The sequence below is a fragment of the Siphateles boraxobius genome, unplaced genomic scaffold, assembly GCF_051911475.1.
Source record: "Siphateles boraxobius isolate OS27281-9 unplaced genomic scaffold, OSU_SipBor_1 30, whole genome shotgun sequence".
Taxonomy (NCBI): Eukaryota; Metazoa; Chordata; class Actinopteri; order Cypriniformes; family Leuciscidae; genus Siphateles; species Siphateles boraxobius.
The window spans coordinates 1,970,592-1,991,535 of record NW_027508920.1 but is presented as its reverse complement, the minus strand read 5'-3'; the positions used below and the strand labels follow the sequence as shown (position 1 = coordinate 1,991,535).

Sequence of the window (20,944 nt, the reverse complement as noted above, 5' to 3'; positions counted from 1 at the left end):
ATCTGCCTCTGCTTTGCTTACACAGTGTGTTCCTCAAGGTTCAGTTCTTGGCCCACTATTGTTCATCATCTATATATATCCACTTGGTGACATCATACGCAGGCTTGGACTTCAAATCCATTGCTATGCTGATGATAATTCAAATTTATCTCACCACCAGCTCCAATAGGCCAACCCTTCCTGACTCACTCACTGCATTTATTAATTTCCTCAAATTAAACAATAAAAAAAACTGAGATATTGGTGAATGGCTCTTCTGCCTCAGTCAAAAGGATGGACCTGTCCTTTGATATTGATGGAGTTCATGTTAAGCCTTCGCCATCTGTTCGTAACCTTGGTGTCTTGATCGACTCAACTCTTTATTTTGGCTCTCACATTTCTTCTCTTGTTAAAAACTCTTTTTTCCATCTTCGTAATATCGCACATCTTTGATCTTCTCTCACTTTAGCTGATGCTGAAACCTTAATTCATGTATTAATCACATCACGCCTGGATTATTGCAATGCTCTACTTCTTGGTCTGCCCAAAAAATGTATTGCTAGATTACAGTATGTTCAAAACTCAGTAGCAAGAGTTCTCACCTCCACCAGGTGTTCTGCTCACATTACTCCTCTGCTTCATGACCTTCATGCCACCATACCCGTGGCATCACATATTCAATTTAAGATATTGCTTCTAACGTTTAAGGCATTATATGGTCTTGCACCTCCATATCTGTCTGATCTACTTTACTTTTACCACCCTGCTCAGTCCCTTAGATCAGCTGAACTTGGTTTATTGTCCATCCCTCATTTCCGGTTGTCTACTATAGGTGGAAGGTCATTTTGTGTTAATGCTCCTAAATTATGGAATTCACTATCCCTTACACTTCGTAATGTCTCATCTGTGGCTACATTCAAGACTCAGCTAAAACATATCTATTTAATATCTGTTTTGGATAATGTGACTATATGTGTCCTATGTGTTTGTAATGTGTGTAACGGTGTGTAAATGTATTGTAATGTACAATGTAAAGCGACCTTGAGCTACGGAAAGGCGCTATATAAATAAAACTTCTTCTTCTTCATCTTCAGAGTAAATTACAGTGCCTGACATCGTACTTGTGAGTTCACACACCTCTTTAACGTTAATTTTAGTGATCTCCGACTGGCGAAGTCGAACATCATTAGTGCTGACGTGAATAATAATAATTTTCACGTTTCGTGTAATAGAATTGCCTAATAGAATAACTAGGGCACATTCCACAGGATTCTCAGTGGGTGTTTCACTGAGTGGGGAGAATCTATTTGATGTTGTAATCGGAACGGAAGAGCGGTGTTTTGTCCCGCGACTACAGCGTCTCACCGTCACCCATTTGCCCTGCTAGACGGGCTTTACTACAGCCGGAACCGAACAATGTACAGTGTTCTCTAAGCTAATCGCATCCAAAGTAGTACCTAAGACCCTTGCACTCTTACAATTAACCTCAATTAAAGTTTGGGTGCGTGTCTCTAGTTCTGAAATCTCCGTCAGCCTAACTATCTCCCTGCATTTATCACATGTAAATCCAGTGCTGACAGAGAAGGCTATGCTATACATGTTACATGAAGTGCAAGTGACAATTAGAGGAAAACATGACATGACTCACCGTGTTTGTTTGACTGACTGATACTCACCACAGTTGTTTGATGGATTTGTAAAAGGCGTGAGCAAAATAAATAAAGAAAGAAAGCGCAAAATAAATAAATAAATAAAGCGCACTGATGGCACGCTAACAGGCTAGCGAATTACTAGCGTGTTGTGCTAGCAATGATTTACATTGAAGCTAGCGATGTAAGGTTAATATGTGATGTTGAGTAACTTAAGTTATATTTAGCAGTATAAACAACAGGAAATGATAGTAAATAGAGATTCAAAACAGAAAGCTATACGGAGCTTACAGACACAGGCCAGCAGCAAGGCAGACAGGAGCAATCAATCAAGGCAGACAGGAGCAATCGCAGGAGCAATCAGGCGTGAAAGTTTAACCCTCTGGGGACCAAGGTGTTTTTTGGGCCCTTGGGATGTTTTGACATGCACTGACGTGTGCTTTTTTCAGTTATTTATAAACATGTTAATGGCAAAGGTGTAAATTCACTCTATATAGCACAAACGGGGCTACCATAATATGTGAGCAACATGTATGTACATGTTTGTATTTTTAAGAGAATAATGTTTATGCGTGGTTATTGAAAAAATAACAAAGCCCTAACAAAGAATGAGAGGAGATTCAAAGGTTTTGTTTTTCAATCTGTTTTATTGTAATTCCTCTATGTGGAGAAACTAAATGTTCTAAATTTGCTCTAAGCAAATCAAATTTGAGTAAAATAAATAAATAATCAGTCGGCTATAAACAAAGCAGTTGTGAGCGATAAATAAACAAAAGTAAAGGCAGGTATCTCACAGTAAATGATTATGCCCTGTTTTATGCGGGCTCTAAGCAAATGTGAAATAAACAAAAGTAAAGGCAGATCGTTATCCTCGCAGACCACGCCTGCTATGCTAGCTGGCTAAGGCTAGTAGTGGAAGTTCAGAAAGGTGGATATAAGTAGTGAAATCAAAGCAATCCGATTGTTTTGAGAATACAGTTACATGTCTTGGTGCCATTTTTTAAAACAGTTCCTGTTCAACTGAAGACACAAGTGAACATTACATGCCTGGCATTTCCAAGGTGTGTCCTGCCTTTTACCAAGCTGTCCTTTGCAAAGCACATAGATCTTGGGACCAACTGTGCAAATGTTCTTTGCATTTGAGCTCAGCTCAGCGCCTGGAACCGGCACATGGTCACTACTGGTTTGTTTTGGTGCTACTTTCTGTGACACACCACAGAGCTCTGCAATAAGCTGTTCCATGAACTGTTTATGATTCATGTTACCACATAGCTCTTTGTGGATAAGGAAAGCATTGGTGGCAGCAATGTCCAAGAAGTGTAGAAAGATCTTTCTGTACCACTTCATTGTTTTGTGTTGTGCAGTGAAGTACTGTAAGAGTTGATCGGATAGGTCAACACCACCCATGTGTTTGTTGTAGGCAGTCACAGGTGCAGGACATGGAAATGTCATTGTCCTCCATGTATCTTGTGTTTTCACCCTCCTCTGCACAGTCTCACCAGTATAAGCAGACTGAATGGTGGAACAGACAGACACCTCACGTGTGTCCATCCACTTCACAAATATACGAGGTCCATCCCGAATCCACCTGATGGATCCCCTGGCAGATTTTTTTGAGAGTGAATTAGTTCTATCATGTGGGCAGTCCTTCCTGTTGTCCCTGTAAGTACCACATGGACCAAACTTCATTGCAAACAAGTCTTTTAGGAGCTTTGGGCTTGTGTAAAAATTGTCCATGTACACATGGTACCCAGAGCCTAAAGCTTTACAGTCTAAAAGAGATGTTACAGCATCATATGACAGTCCATGGCCTGTGGGAAAGTTGTTCTTTCCTGTGTACACAGAAAAGTCCAAAGTGTATCCATTTGAGGAGTCTGCAAGAACAAACAACTTGAAACCCCATCTGGTTGGCTTAGCTTTCATGTACTGTGTCATGCCTGTGTGTGCTTTGCATGCCACCATTCTTTCACCCACAGCTAAGTTTCTTCTAGGATAATAGATGGCTTTACAAGCATGACGGATAGTGTCCATGAGAGGTTTGACTCTGAAAAGACGGTCATGTTCAGGTGTGCCCCTCTTTCTGTCATTCTCCTTATCTGCATCTGGGTTACTCATGTGTACATTCCATGAAATTGTGCGGTATCTCTCTCTTGCCATGATTGTGGGAGGAAAAGGCCAAGAGAAAAGACTGTCTTGCCGCCAGTAGTCCTTGATGGAGCTCATCTTCACCATGGCCATGTAAAACACCAGCCCAATGTAGCGGTACATCGCACTGATGCTGACATCAGTCCATTTAAATTTGCGGCCCTTTGCAATTGCACCAGCAGCCTGAGCATTGGTGTTGTGGCACAGAGTTGACACTGCATTCTCAGAAAAAAACATTTTGAAGAGAGTCTGTGGAGTGTGTGTGTAAGCAGAACTCAGCTGTGGTCCAAGTTCCCGGGCAGGCAGGAATCACAGAGTCTGTGGAACCATATCAATGTCAGTTTCTGTTTTCCATGACAGAGTGGACTCCTTGTTGTTTGTCTTGGCCCTCTTTGCCACATTCCTATAAAAATAATAATATTAATAAAGGTTAATAAAGGTTGATCAAAGTACTATCAGCATGTCAGGGCTATCAGGGCAATCAGCATGTTGATAAAACAAAAAAACATAAGCTCTTTTATATTAACATTACCAATCAATAATTGTAATATTGTGCATGCATAACACATTTTTTGCAAATCCACAGTAGTAGGTAAAAAATAGTAGATAAATATGTACTTACTCTTTTTGATTTCCGTTGCTGCGTGTCCTGCGAGTTCAGGTGGAAGGCGAGAGTGAACAAGCTACATTCTTTTTAAAAAAAATTGAAAACTATTATTATCATATATTTTACAGAGTACTATTCCAGCACATGCATAACTGATGGACATTTAGCAATGCTGATAAAACAACACAATATAAGCTCTTTTATATTAACATTACCAATCAATAAAGTTATATTGTGCATGCATAACAACACATTTTTTGCAAAGCCACACAGGCACATATACATTTGTATCATCACTAAGTATATAAACAAAATGTAACTAACATCTGTAAAATAGTAGGTAAATATTTACTTACTCTTTTTGATTTTTGTTGCTGTGTGTCCTCGTTGCAGTGGAAGGCGGGAGTGAACAAGCTACATTCCTTTTAAAAAAAGTTAAAAACTATTATTATCATATATTTTAAAGAGTACTATTCCAGCACATGCATAACTGATGGACATTTAGCAATGCTGATAACACAAAACATATGTAACATCATCAACCAATCTCCAAAAATAAATAATAAAGTCATACAGGCTCATATTGTATTAACACTAAGTATAAACAAAATTGAACTAACATCTGTAAAATTGTAGGTAAATATGTACTTACTCTTTCTGATTTCTGACTGCGTTGCTAAGCGCACTCCGAGTTGCAGGCAGAGGTAGTGATGAAGCTACATTCCTTTAAAAAAAGTTGAAGAATATTATTACATAAATATAACCACAGTAGCATTAGTCTATAATGAATAACTGATGTAAATAATTTTAGACGCGTGCAATAAGCCTATATGCGTGTCAATGGGCCATTACCGGAGAGGCACACCGCAAACAAAACACATTTGCGCAATTCATTAACTGGGTATATTTACACATTTCAGCACATTTACAACTGATATTTGCGAGCATGCATCGTTAATGATAATGAGGCAGCATTTAAACTAGTCAAAATATAATCTAAAGACCTACTAGGCCTATTTTCTAAAATAACTTCTAAATTCTAGCTTTCATACATAATGATCTAAACATATCATTTACACATACAAATTTCCTAACCAAGGGGTTACTTCGTTTCAAATTGGAGTTCACTGACAGAGAGAGTGCAGAACTCGCATCATGTTAATTTTTCTTTATTTGGCAAAAAGCAAAACACTTTATTTTTATTGTGAGTATACAGAAAAAATAAGAAACTGAACACGATCGATTGATGTATAACACGGAAATGAAAGATCAAAATTAACAGCATTTTGAGTTTATTTTGCATTGCTAAAAAAAAAAACGAGCAAAACGCGGGGGCGCGTTTTTGGTCCCCAGAGGGTTAATGGTGAGAATCAACCATTAACCACATTAGATGTCAAGTGCAGCCTTACGGAGAGACTCAGGAAGCGGTTGAAACTTTTAGACTGCACCTGAACGTTTCCAAATGGTCAGTGGATACATTTATTTAGTTGTTGTGGAGTTACATTGATTCATCTCATTGACTTGCATGTACCATCATGTTTAACTTTTACACGTTGACACAGTTCCCTGAGGTCTTTATAAGACAGCTGTGACTTTTTTTTGCCAAATAGTGTTCTGTGATCGTTTGTGCAGCCAACAACAGAACAGTTTGCATGCTTTGCTTTAACTTTTGCCATTACGTTAGAACTGGGTGCACTGTTGTCGCTTGTGAAAACCAAATGGCGGCGCAGTGGGTGGAAACGTGCAGATTAAGGGGCGGTATTATTATAATAAGATCGCCTTCCTACAGCAGAAGGGGAGCGAAATCTGATCGGCTTATTTTTTGATTACTTTTAAGTTGCTGGGTTGTCACTTTTCACATTTTCTGGGTTGGTAGATGCACCGGGGACCCGATTATAGCACTTAAACACGGAAAAAGTCAGATTTTCATGCATGATATGTATCCTTTAAGATCAAACACACAAATCTATTATACTGATACACATCCGGTTTAAATCTAACTGTTTACTTGCACTTGAGACATAACCGACTGTGTTTACACAAATTGAGTGTGTATTATTTTAACATCACGCATGTCAGGCGTTTTATATTCTCATTCATGCATTTCATTACTTTGAAGTGTCAATAGTGCTATATATTTACATACTTCAATATACATGAAATACAAAATCATTAATGATAGACATTTTATACTGCGGTTTATACCAGCCCTTGCACAGACCTTTTTTTTTTGCACAGCCCTATAAAGGCTTGTCAATATCAGCCAATCAGGCAGTTTTAGTGTTGGATATCCTAATAGACTCAAATGAAGCAGACAATCATTTCTATAAACCAATTTATTGAAATGCATACATTTTTTTCAATTTTTTTTTTTTTAGATAAAACAGAAGATAGATTCATGTCTGTGCAAAGTGGTCACAGGCATGTTAAATAGTATGTTAAAAATGTGAAATGTGTAGTTCAGTCTGTGCCATCAGGTGATCATTTCTGGGAATGTTTTCACAGTCTTACAAAGTTACTATGTGTTTTGTTGTTTCAGAGGAAGAAGTTCTGTACCAGAATTACCAAGAGAAAGCACTGCACAATGATTCTGATGAGGACACTGAGCCCAAACAACCTCAGCCAGATGAAGGCATTGTGGTCCAATACAGACCCATCCGGACATCCTGGAGTCAGCTTAGTGTGGTGAGCAGTGTTGGGAGTAACGCGTTACAAACGTAATGCATTACAGTAACATATTACTTTTTTTGCTGTAACGCAGTAGTGTAAGGCATAACTAATCAATTTTCAGTAATATTTTACTCGGTACATGTTCAGTTACGCTTGCGTTACAACACACTTTTAGTTTTAATTGTAACATTTTTTTTTTTTTAAATTACACCAAGACCACAAGACATTAACGAATGAAAAATGCAAGTAGGCTAAGTTACCTGTTCGTGGTCAGTCAATAGCCGCGTGTGGTGTCCAAGTTTGTAAATAAAGACTAAATGGCTGCGTGGCAGCATCTGATATATTTGTATGTATAGCAATTTATTTTTTACAGGAGTACCGTGAGGCATTATTTCCGCCTCTGTGCGCTGGCCAGTGGAAAAGCGGCTAATGGGTGAAGATGGCATGAAGAAGACTGTAAATTCGCGAGATGGACGTATGCGCATTAGGCTACTCTATTTTATCTGTGTTTTCTTTATAAACAGTTAGGCTATGTTTAGGTGGTATTTTTCATGTTTTCATCACGCAATCCTATTTTTGATACGGTGGTGACGCGTTCACGTAACATGATGTAAGGGTGGCGGCGGCGCTGCCGATAAAGCACCTAAAAGCTGTCACAAAGAACCGGCAAAAGCAATGATTATGAATATGTGAAATATAGCAAGGAGACATTTTAATTGTTTATTAAAAAAGATGAAGTTGACGTTGCTGACTCGCGATCTTCGCAGTAGGCTAGTGAATGCACCAGAGAGAAATGCACATTTCATAAGCAGAGAGCAGTCCGTTTCCTTTCATTTTGAATTGTTCTGTTTACAAGTAGACATTTCAATATAGATATATTTTTCAGGTCTGTGAAGTAGGCTACCTTATACGCTGAGTTTCAGTTAATTTATGAGACGCGCTCCAGTTCACGCGCAGGCGCCTCCGTGTCGTGATTAGCCTATCTATTATCTGCTATATTTACTTCTTATTTATTAAATCCAGGCAAATGGTTGATGAAACATTGATTAAAATTAAGATACAATTAGTGCAAATCGAAATTCACTTTAAAGAAAGGCTTTGTGTCTTCTGTTTGAGGTCTCTGTGAAAGTTTTAAAACAGTCTTTTAGTGCCGCTTCAGAGCGGTCGCGTCCGTAACGGAGAACTGTCACGTCCTTACATTGTTTTTTCCTCATAAATGCGAACACGAAAAATAAAATAAAATGAATATTTTATGTTCTGTGGAGAGACAACCCTTCTTCATCCGGTGGGTAGTATCACTTTTGATTTGCGCAGTGTAGGCTAATTCACAGAATTACAAAAAAATATTTTACCTCCTAAAAGTTAAATATTTTTTTTTGTCACGCATGAATGCATGTGTATTTCCCTCATATTAAATATAAAATGCATGTGTAGACTGATATTTTTATAATGTCTGGACTCCTTTAAGGGGGTAGCCTATGGATAAACAGACGTTTCAATATGTTGGTATTAAATGCATTTTTCTGAGAATTTATATTTCAAGTTTTGACTGCAAATGTCATGTCCATAACGCTGGAATTCCCCAATTTTAAATAATTTATCCTCAACTAGTTTTGTGGTGTAGGTCTACGTATTTTATAATGTTAACTACAAAATTCAAATAATACTAATAGTAATTTAAAGATGTGGTAGCATTGGATCTGGACGGGAAGGATAACTCTTGGAGTTGGAAGGGGTGTGTCGCGATTCTGCAGGTTCGTGGATCTGAGTGTTTCATATCGCATATCGTTACGGCCTTACAATATTAAGTTCTACTACTGTAGGCTATAGCTATTTTGGTGAAAGTAACTCAAAAGTAATACAGGAGTAATGTAACGCATTACAATTCTGAGACAGTAATATTGTAAGATAATGAATTACTTTTAAATAACAGTAACAAGTAATGCACAATGTATTACAGTTTGGAAGTAACTTGCACAACACTGGTGGTGAAGAACTATGGAGGAACATATGCACACCTTTCAAAATCTTTGAGTTTTGATGGACATTTACAGTTTTACACAAATGGATATTTGTTTATGAACTTTAACACACTCTGCTGTGGCTGCGTTTTGGGAATTCTGGAATCTTAAGGAATGTCATCCGGCTCTGTTTTGCTGGGTGTCCTAGCCTCAGTTTTTATTCAAGAGAGCAAGGGATTGAAAGCAGGTGTTTTTTTATCCAAATGTAGGATGGACACAGAAGGAGAGTGGGCTGGGATAAACTTATCCATTGGGAAATGGTCTGGCAAGCCTCCAGTTCCTTGGCAAATACCAGATAATTCTTCCCCATGGAAAAATGTAAAAAATGTAGTGGGATTGAACAGTGTAATGACCAGTTATGTAATTCCGTAATCAGGTTTGGAAGGCTTTAACACTATTTTACACTTAGTGTTCTGTTCCCAAGTGTTTTTGTTAACTCATATCTGGGAATGCTTAAGCAGGAATGCTCCAATGCTAAGGTTGAGAGAGAAGCAAACTGTATCATTGTTATGAACCAACAACCACCAGCAGAAAGAACGAGCAAGAGAATGCTAGAATGCTAGAAAAAGAGAAATAAAAATGGAGTGTAGGAGGCAAAGCAGATAAAATCTAATATCTAACTATCTATCTAATATCTACATCAAAGAATGTAGAGTGACACGGAAAAAAGAAAGGATAAAGTGTACTAAAGGAAGAAGAGAAATTGTATCAGTTTGAAATGGCTGGAGTATATGGGCTTATGAGGGATCTCTGGTTGTAGTGTACTGTTGGTTTTGGGAGGAGGGCATACAGCTTTAAAGCAGAGCAATGTAGGTGTATCCACCTGTGAAAACACTATCACATGCAGAAACACATATAAGTCCAGATAAGAAATTAGATATATTAATACTAGTATTAGTAGAACTATAAATACTTGAACTATCATGAGATTTTAGTGCCATTTATTTGTTTAAATTTGAATAAACTATAATGATTTAAGCACACTATTTAAATAATAAAAACTCTATCATCATTTACTCACCTTCATGTCGTTCCATACCCATAGAACATCTTCGAAACACAAATGAAGATAGTTAACTGAAACATGAGAGATTTCTTTCCCTTCACTGAAAGTCCACAGTACCAAAACTTTGATGCTTCAAAAAGTTCATAAAAATTTTTTTTAATTGAATCGAGCATCTTATTCCAAGATTTCTGAAGAGACAAAATCACTGTATATAATTTAATATTATATACTGTATAATATAACAGATTTTAGCAGAGACTTTTGTCAATGAGCCAACAACATTCGTAAAATACAATGCCAGTTTTATTACACATCTAGATCAAGCTAAAGAAGGGGAGAAATGTAGAGAAGAATGTTTTTGTGTGTGTGTGGAACCTGTATGCCAGACTCTTCAATTGTGCAGTCTTTAATTAAATTGGCTTAAAGGTGTGGGGTGGTTAAGTGCTTGTGGAAGAGATGTCTTGAGCTGCTTTTTGAAAGTAGGTTGCATCAACTGCCTTGAGTTGTTGGCCTAGCTACTATTAAGTAAGTAAGTAAGTAAGTAAGTAAAAGTTTATTTATATAGCACCTTTCACAGGTATAAGACCACAAAGTGCTTCACAACAAAAACAATTATATCATAAAATACACACAATAAAAGCATAGACAGTACATGATCATATCAACCCACAAGCAGCTAATTAAAAGCCTGAACAAATAAATGAGTCTTTAGTCTGCATTTGAAGGCATCAACAGAGTCAAGAGAGCGCATAGATGGTGGGAGGTCATTCCACAACCTAGAGGCAACAGCCTGAAAAGATCGGTCACCTCTAGTACGATAGCGAGTGCGTGGAACAGTCAACAGGTTCTGATCCACAGACCTCAGAGCACGCACAGGGGTATAACGCTGAATCAGGTCACTAATATAGGAGGGTGCCTGACCATGCAAAGCTCTAAAAACTAAAACCAAAATCTTAAAATTTATCCTATAAGACACTGGTAGCCAGTGAAGTTCTTTTAGGATAGGGGAAATGTGAGACCTCCTATTAGTACGTGTTAAAATTCTGGCTGCAGAGTTTTGAATTAATTGCAGTCGAGAGAGCTCCTTCTGGTTTAGGCATGAAAATAAACTATTACAATAGTCTAAACGCGAAGACACAAAGGCATGAATGATAAGCTCCAAATCATTGCGTGAAACCACTAGCCCTGTAGAGGTTTCGATCATTGATTCAGGGAAAGAATGTGTTGGTCTGGATGGGCAACACAGCAACAGTGGCGTATATAAATCGCCAGGCCAGAATCCATTCCTGTTGCATGTCACAACTCGCCTGCCATCTCCTCCTTTCTCAAGGGCAGGGCACAATCTGGAACCTCCACGTCTGGTTCCTGGACGTAGGGCTGCACGATTAATCAAATTTTAATCACGATCACGATTTTGGCTCCCCACAATCAAATTCGCGTGATCGAGCGATATTTAAAATGTGTCATTCTGTTCTCAGAACGCTTCGTAACAATGTTTTTTTTTTTTTTTTGCAAAGCCAACCTAGCGCTCCCTAAACCACTGTCTGATCACGTGCCTCCATGAGCCACAGTGCGCAAGAGAGACCCAAGTGTGTCTGCGCGCGAGTGAGAGAGCACGAGAGAGACCGAGTGTCCAAGAGGGCGCTCGACAGTGCGCGAGTGTCTCTGCGTGCAAGCGACAGCGCGCAAGAGATACCGAGTGTGACCATTAAGAGAGACTGAGTGTGAGCATTAGTAAATTGGTACATACTAAATAGTAATATATAATTACTATTTAAAAGGCATTGAAGTTCGATTAAATGGACTCCAATAATCAGTACTACAAATGTCTTGTTTTGAACTATTGTTTAATACATAGAAATAATTCGAGCACATAAACTTTCATATGGAAGATTAAATAAGATTCAATTCATGCAGTAAGATTTCACAACCAATCACTGACACTGTATCACAGCCAGGTTTTAAGTTTCTTAAGCGTCAAATAACAAAGACTCTGAATTTTATCCATTAATTGACCTTCCATAGTTCTGCCTTGAAATGTTCTCATTTGGTTACATTCTGTTATGGAATATTTGTTTTTTATTGATTGTATATTTTGAGTTTTTCTTCACATCCATTAATCAGGTACAATGCAAATTTATATTTTGATTCCTAAAATATATTTACACAATGTAAAATGTAAAATAGTGCCCTGTTAAAGTTTTGCTACATTTTCTTTATTGTTTTCTTTATTTTTCTTTATTCTTTAACCCTCTGGGGTCTAAGGTGTTTTTGGGGTCCTTTAGATGTTTTGACATGCCCTGACATTTGTGCTTTTTTCAGTTGCTTATAAACATATTAATTGCATCGGTGTAATTACACTCTATTTAGTACAAACAGGGCTACCATAATATGTGAGCAAGATGTATGTACATTATTTTTGAGATAATATTGTTTATGCATGGTTATTGAAAAAACTAAAACTTAAAGTGTCTGAAATAAGGCCACAAAACACATACTAAATATGTGTCCACACGACTTTTGACTAATGGGTGTTGTTGCCTAGAGTTTTTGCTTCAAAATGATCTGAAAATCATCCTCCTAATCATTTAAACAAAACAATACATTGATTTAAATTTTATAAGACACTTTTTGTTTGGAAAGGCAATATGCGTGGAGGCGTGTTCACACCTGAGAATACAAAGGCCGGATAATGTGCCGCATAATGAGCTGCATATTAATGAGCCTTTCACACAGATGTGTCACTGGGTACCAAAGAATGTGACCTCGGACAAAATAAATTATATATATATATATATATATATATATATATATATATATATATATATTACAATTAGAAATTGTAACCAATTACAAATAGGTTACAATTACAACAACAATTACAATTTTAACAATATTTCAAGTGTATTCTTTTGTTGTAAAAAGTATACATTTTATCATACTGTCAGGAGCCAATCAGACACAACATCCTTCACCACACAACGATCACTCTCCCCAGAATACTAATCACCTGCACCTGTTCACAATCAGTAAGCCTCATCAACCCTTGCATAAAAACACTCACCACAACCTCAGTCATTGTCAAGCCTCCAACAGGAACAGACCATCTCCCGTTGTCTCCCGAAGTCTCTGATATTTCCAGTTCCAGCCAAGTAACGTATACTCACCTGTGAATTACTAACCTCTGCATTCCTGTTCCGCTGTCTTCTGAAATCCTGTCTGGATCCTTGTTCTCCGAAATCCTGTCGGGATCCTTGTTCTCCGAAATCCGGTCTGGATCCTTGTTCTCCGAAATCCTGTCTGGATCCTTGTTTTTCTGAATCCTGTCTGGTTCATTGTTCCCCGAGACCCTGTATTCTCCTGAGTCCCTGTGTTCACGCCGAGTTGTCTCTTCCACGATGACGTCTGAAAGAGAAAAGACAAGTATAAGAGATCTGTGACTGTTTGACAGCAGTTAACCTGAAGAGGACCTGCTCACCTGTAATCTGCCCCGCACGTAGTGATCTTCACCGAATCTGCACCTGAACTTTGAAAATACTCACCTTTGCACTTGTCACGTTTAATAAAGCTATGTTTGGATTCACTTACCTCTGTCTCCGTGCCTGTATCCTGACAGAAGGCTTGACCATTACCGCTATGGATCCAACACAATCTGTAACCGATGCAGCGAGTTCGCTTCCTCAGTCCGCCACCACTTCCGCAAATCCCGCTTCCACGCTGGTATGCGTTGCTAGTTCCACCTCTCGACCAGCGCCATTCTCCGGCCGGGAGGAAGATTGCAACGGCTTCCTGTTGCAGTGTTCGCTCATCATTGAACAGCAACCTCATCTGTTTCCCACTGATCGCTCACGAATCTCTTTCATCATTCAGCAATTATCTGGAACAGCATTGAGATGGGCTGAGTCGCTGTGGGCACAAGAAACTGAGGTTACCATGTCATTACAAAGTTTCATTAACCATTTCAAGGAAGTTTTCGGCCAGCCGGTCAGTGATTTATCCATCAGCGATAAATTGATACAACTTCGACAAGATCAGAAATCCGTTTCAGAGTATTCCATTGAGTTTCGTACTCTAGCTTCAGTGAGTGGTTGGAACGAAAAGGCTCTCCTGGCTGTTTATCGCGGTGGTTTAAATCCTGCACTCCGTCTCCAAATGGCGATCTATGGTGATAACCTGGGGCTGGAAAAATTCATACAACAAACCCTCCGTATACATCAACGATCTCAGAGCTGTTATCGGGATGCTCAACATTCTCACACCACATCTCCTCATGTCCTCACGAACTATGGGTCTGAAAGAACCCCAGAAGAGATGCAAGCCGACACTCACCGACTCACCCAGGCCGAACGCTCCCGTCGTAGAGAGTGGAAAACTGCTTTCATCACGCCTGCAGGGCATTATGAATACCTGGTCATGCCGTATGGGTTGGTAAACGCTCCTTCCGTGTTCCAGAGCTTCATGGACGAGGTACTCCGAGACTTCCTGGGAAAGTTTGTGTTAGTATATATCGATGATATTCTGATTCTTTCCAAAAACCCTGTTGAACATCAACATCATGTGTCCCTGGTACTCCAAAGACTCAGAGAATTCACCCTGTTTCTAAAAGCAGAAAAGTGCACTTTTCATCAGTCCAGTGTCGAATTCCTGGGATACCAACTCAGTGAAAGAGGAGTGGAAATGGATAAGGGAAAGACCGAAACCATCATGTCCTGGCCAACTCCTCAGGCGGTAAAAGAACTCCAGAGGTTCCTTGGCTTTGCAAATTTTTACCGACAATTTATACACCGATACAGTATCTTGACAGCTCCCCTGACCTCCCTGTTAAAAGGAAAACCGAACATGTTACTTTGGACCCCAGACGCAGAGCTTGCTTTTAACTCACTCAAGGCAGCATTCACCACTCCACCCTTGCTCCACCATCCAGATCCAGAGAAAGTATTTGTGGTAGAAGTAGATGCCTCCACTACCGGGGTAGGTGGGATTCTGTCACAATACTCTGACCTATCCTCCAAGACCATACCTTGCGCGTACTTTTCCAAGAAGTTATCTACAGCAGAAACTTGAAACTTGGCTGTGAAACTTGCCTTAGAGGAATGGAGGCATTGGTTGGAGGGGGCAAAACATCCATTCTTAGTACTTACCGATCACAAGAACCTCCAGTACTTGAGAGATGCTAAAAGACTCAATCCACGTCAGGCCCGATGGGCACTATTCTTCACCCGTTTCCATTTCAGAATCTCCTATCGCCCAGGCTCCAAGAATACTAGAGCAGATGCTCTCTCTCGCATCCATGCCCCAGAAACTCCGATGGAGGAACCTGAACCCATTCTGCCTGAGAAGTTGTTCGTCAACACCATCCAGTGGGAAATCAACGAGCAGTTATTGGAATTGTCACGTCAACAGCCCAGAATCCCAGGATGTCCCCCCGAGAAGATTTACGTACTGTACCTGAGGATTTCCGCAACTCTCTCATTGCATCAGCTCACTCCTCTGTAGGCACAGGTCATCCCGGAATAAGCAAAACTTCATCAACTCTCCAACTCAAGTATTGGTGGCCCAACATGCAGCAGGACATCACAACATTCATACAGGGTTGTATTCCCTGCGCCATGTCCAAAGTTCCCAGGAATCTCCCTGCAGCTAAACTAGTACCACTTCCTGTCCCACATAGACCCTGGTCCCACATTGGGGTGGATTTCGTCACAGATCTTCCCACTTCTGACGGCAACACATGTATCCTCGTGGCCATCGATCGGTTCTCCAAGGCATGCAGACTTATTCCCCTGAAGGGTCTCCCTACGGCTTTTGTCACTGCTGAACTTCTGATGGAACATGTTTTTCGAAACCTCGGTATCCTAGAGGACATCGTGTCCGACAGAGGACCCCAATTCATCTCCCTAGTTTTGCAAACATTCTTCAATCTTATGAACGTGACTGTAAGTCTATCATCAGGGTATCATCCACAAACAAATGGCCAAACCGAACGAAAGATCCAAGATGTAGGACGATTCCTGCGTACGTTCTGCCACTCCAACCAGAACATCTGGAGTCGCTATCTAATTTGGGCAGAGTACGCACAAAACTCCCTCAGACAGTCATCCACGCAATTAACTCCTTTCCAGTGTGTGCTGGGTTATCAACCCCCATTGTGTCCATGGTCCGGCGAACCATCAGAAGTCCCAGCAGAAAACAAGTGGTTTCAAGAGAGCGAAGAAGTGTGGAACCAAACCCATCATCACCTTCAGCAAGCGGTGAACCGCCAATGACATTTAGCTGATGCTCGTCGCCGTCAAACCCCTGAGTACCAACCCGGACAGTTAGTCTGGCTCTCCACAAGAGACATCCGTCTACGCCAACCTTGCCGCAAACTCAACCCCAAATACATCGGACCATTCCCCATCGTAAGACAAATCAACCCAGTCACCTATCAACTTCGTCTAGCCCCAGAACATCGGATCCATCCCACGTTTCACGTCTCCCTCCTGAAACCTCATCATTCACCTGTACCCAACTCAGCCACAGAACCGGTTCCTGAAGATAACCCCCTGATACCGCCTATTGAAGCAGAGCCCATTTATTTGATAAAGGAGATATTGGACTCCCGACGTCAAGGTGGTCAGCTTGAGTATCTGATAGATTGGGAGGGGTATGTACCAGAGGAAAGATGTTGGATACCCCGGAACGACGTCCTTGATCCCAATCTGCTCCTCGAATTTCACGCTCAACATCCTGACAAACCTGCACCAAGGTCCAGAGGTAGACCACCACGACGTCGGGGTCCAAGGTCCGCTGGCGCGGACTCTGGAGGGGGGGGGGGTAATGTCAGGAGCCAATCAGACACAACATCCTTCACCACACAACGATCACTCTCCCCAGAATACTAATCACCTGCACCTGTTCACAATCAGTAAGCCTCATCAACCCCTGCATAAAAACACTCACCACAACCTCAGTCATTGTCAAGCCCCCAACAGGAACAGACCATCTCCCGTTGTCTCCCGAAGTCTCTGATATTTCCAGTTCCAGCCAAGTAACGTATACTCACCTGTGAATTACTAACCTCTGCATTCCTGTTCCACTGTCTTCAGAAATCCTGTCTGGATCCTTGTTCTCCGAAATCCTGTCGGGATCATTGTTCTCCGAAATCCGGTCTGAATCCTTGTTTTTCAGAATCCTGTCTGGATCATTGTTCCCCGAGACCCTGTATTCTCCTGAGTCCCTGTGTTCACGCCGAGTTGTCTCTTCCACGATGACGTCTGAAAGAGAAAAGACAAGTATAAGAGATCTGTGACTGTCTGACAGCAGTTAACCTGAAGAGGACCTGCTCACCTGTAATCTGCCCCGCACGTAGGGATCTTCACCTAATCTGCACCTGAACTTTGAAAATACTCACCTTTGCACTTGTCACGTTTAATAAAGCTGTGTTTGGATTCACTTACCTCTGTCTCCGTGCCTGTACCCTGACACATACGTATTAAAAAGGTAAGGTTTCATTAGTTTGAATATTGGAACAAACACTATAATAACGCCGGAAAAAGATGGCGCCGATGTGTGTGGCAGGCCGTCTATTGCTCCGTCTGTTGTTTGTTTGCTTATATGTTTTAACTTGTGCTACCGTGCAGAAATGCTGCGCATCAATATTATTATATAATCGAGAAACTCTATTAACTTTAAATGTGAAAATCTCATCAAATGTGCAGCCATACCAATTACAGGATGGTTCTCAAGGTCCTCACTCAATACCACCACCGGATTTATCATCTATACCTGAATACCTGCGCCGCTGGCCTGGCTCTTTTTCGGTTTCGAGGCGGAGGCGGCGCCGGGGAAAACGAGCAGGCATCGCGGTTAAGTTGAGGCTGGAGTTGCTGAGGCGTGGAGAACTTCCATTCACCTGGCGTCGAGCTGTTCGGAGACGCTCTTTGTGTCCGCTTCGACAATGGATAGTTCCCTTGGTTCCGATTGAGCTGGCATCGACTTTGGGCGTTCACACTCTTGATTTTTCTCCTCGTTTCCATCGTGGAGGAGTGTGTTTGAATCATCTTCGCTCGCTACCACATGCAGTGCATGAAAAGGAATCTACATCAAATCCCACGAACGTAAGGATGGCCTTGATAAACTCCAGATCGATCGTAAATAAAACTTTTATTTTAAATGACCTGTTCTCTGTGCAGAGACTGGACTTCCTATTTCTTACTGAGACCTGGCTTTGTCCAGGAGATCTGAGCCCTTTTTCCGAACTTCTGCCAAACAAATGTCGCTATTTTAACTCCCCACGGACAACTGGCCGGGGTGGGGGACTAGTGTCTATATATAAAGAACATTTTACCTGTCGCACGGTGACGAGTAACAGTTACAGCAGTTTTGAACTTCAGACGTTTTGCTTTGAACTTGCTGATCCACTTCTGGTTGCTGTTATCTACCGACCACCAAAATATAACACAAACTTTATAACAGATTTTGCGGAATTCCTTGGTGATCTGACCCCAAAATATGATAAGTTTCGATGTTTCCACACACAAAGGTGGCCAAACCCTTGACTTAGTGCTCCAGCATGGAGTTTCTATCATTGATTTGGAAATCTGTGAAAACGGGTTCTCTGATCATAAGACTGTTATGTTCACTGTACCCTGCCATGCGAAGATATCTACAACCCTATCTTGTGAGGCTCCATATCGTTACATTAATAATCATACAAAATCATCTTTCCTAACCATCTTTGACGAAGTGATGCCATCGCTCGATGAATTTGCTTGCGAGATCAGCGCGGAAGTACTTCTTTCCAGATTTAATTCCACCTGCTCTGATGTCTTGAATGCCGTGGCACCTTTAAGATCACCGCGACAAAAAATCCATTATGAACCTTGGATTGATGATTCCATTCGTTGCCTCAGACGCTGTTGCAGAAGAGCGGAACGAAATTGGAAAAAGGACAGGCTTCAGGTGTCATTTGAGATTTTAAAGGATGCTCTGCGCAGCTACCAGAAGGAAGTAAAGAAAGCCAAATGTCGATATCTATCAAACATTATTAACAAGAACTGCTCCAGACCAAAGACACTTTTTAATATTATAAATGTTGCTTTAAATCCATCGACTGTACTCACTCCGGGGGTTGCATCCCCGTCATGTGATGAGTTTTTATTTTTCTTTGAAAACAAAATAAGAGATCTTAGACAGAGTATAACTTGCACGTCCTCTACAATCTTTCTTAATTCTAATAACCATCTCTTAAATGAAACTGATGCTGTGTCATTTAGTGAGTTTAACTCAGTTACTGAGGCGGAATTGTTAGAAATAGCTAAGCAGGTCAAGCCTTCTGGCTCACCACTGGATAGTCTTCCTCCTTTTTTATTCAAACAACTCATTGCAGATATGGCTCCATATTTACTGCTTATAATAAATCGCAGTCTAGAATCCGGAATTATGCCTGACTGCTTAAAGCATGCAGTGATCCGTCCAATGATTAAAAAATCTAACCTGGATTCATCTGTTCTGACAAATTTTAGGCCAATTTCTAATTTGCCATTTGTTTCAAAATTTCTTGAAAAAATTATTCTATTACAGTTACAGAGTTATTTAGCTGAGAACTCATTATTTGAAATATTTCAGTCTGGCTTTCGAAAATGTCACTCCACAGAGACTGCATTGGTCAGAGTTCTTAATGATATTTTAATTACTTGCGACTCTGGTGATTTTACAGTACTTGTTCTTCTCGATTTAACAGCAGCAGTTGATACTATTGATCATACCATCCTAATTGACCGTTTAAGGCATTATGTTGGTATAGGAGGTACAGCTTTGAAATGGTTAATATCATTTTTAACAAATAGGAGTTTTTCAGTTAAGATGGGCGAACGTTATTCGAGAACAGCACACCTACACTATGGAGTTCCGCAGGGCTCTATTTTAGCTCCATTATTATTTTCTTTATATATGCTTCCTCTTGGGTCCATTTTTAAAAAACACGGGCTGTCATTTCACTGCTACGCAGACGACACACAGGTTTATTTGCCCGTGAAACGAGATTTTTTAAGCCTAACGTCTCTTACAGCATGCCTAGAGGAGGTAAAGGCATGGCTTTCTTTAATTTTTTTAATTTTTAACGAAAAGAAAACCGAAATCATTATGTTCAGCCCATCTGAGCAATCAAAACCTGTTAACTTAAATCTGGGTGAGATGTCCGTGTATTTAAAACCCTGGGTGAAAGATTTGGGTTTTGTTTTAGACGACAATCTAAAATTTGATCGTCAAATAAACTCTGTGGTTAAATCGTGTTTCTATCAGCTACGTCTGCTCGTTAAGGCAAAACCGTTTCTCTCATTCAAAGACCTTGAAAAATTAATTCATGTATTTATTTCGACGAGATTGGACTATTGTAATTCATTATATTTGGGAATTTGTCAGCAAACACTATCTCGTTTACAATTTGTCCAAAATGCTACGGCCCGTTTTCTGTGCAACAAAAAAAAGAGAGAGCATATTACACCAATTCTAAGATCATTGCACTGGTTACCGGTGTGTTACAGAGTAGAATTTAAAGTATTACTTTTAGTTTATAAATCTTTGAATGGATTAGCACCAACGTATCTAGTGGAATTATTAATAGAACAAAAGCCTGCAAGGTCTCTGCGCTCTTCAAATCTGGCCTTACTTTCTACCCCAAAATCGCGGCTAAAGCGCAGAGGAGATCGAGCGTTTTGCATCGCTGCACCTAAACTTTGGAATGCTCTCCCAATTAGCTTAAGACAGGCTCCATCTCTTACTATTTTTAAATCCAAACTTAAAACATATTTATTTTCAAAAGCTTTTGATTAAAAACTGTGTATTTATATGTGCCTACATGTTTCTTAGATATAAAGTTCCGTAT

General features: G+C 40.2%; 1 protein-coding gene across 1 annotated transcript in view; it reads left to right on the top strand.

Annotated features, from left to right (window-relative positions):
- LOC143757179 (rho guanine nucleotide exchange factor 26-like) overlaps nt 1-20,944 on the top strand; it is a 179,811-nt gene that overhangs the window by 20,247 nt on the left and 138,620 nt on the right. The window contains exon 4 of the mRNA XM_077248128.1: nt 6,920-7,065. Coding sequence (XP_077104243.1) covers nt 6,920-7,065 — 146 coding nt within the window. The remainder of the gene's footprint in view (nt 1-6,919; nt 7,066-20,944) is intronic.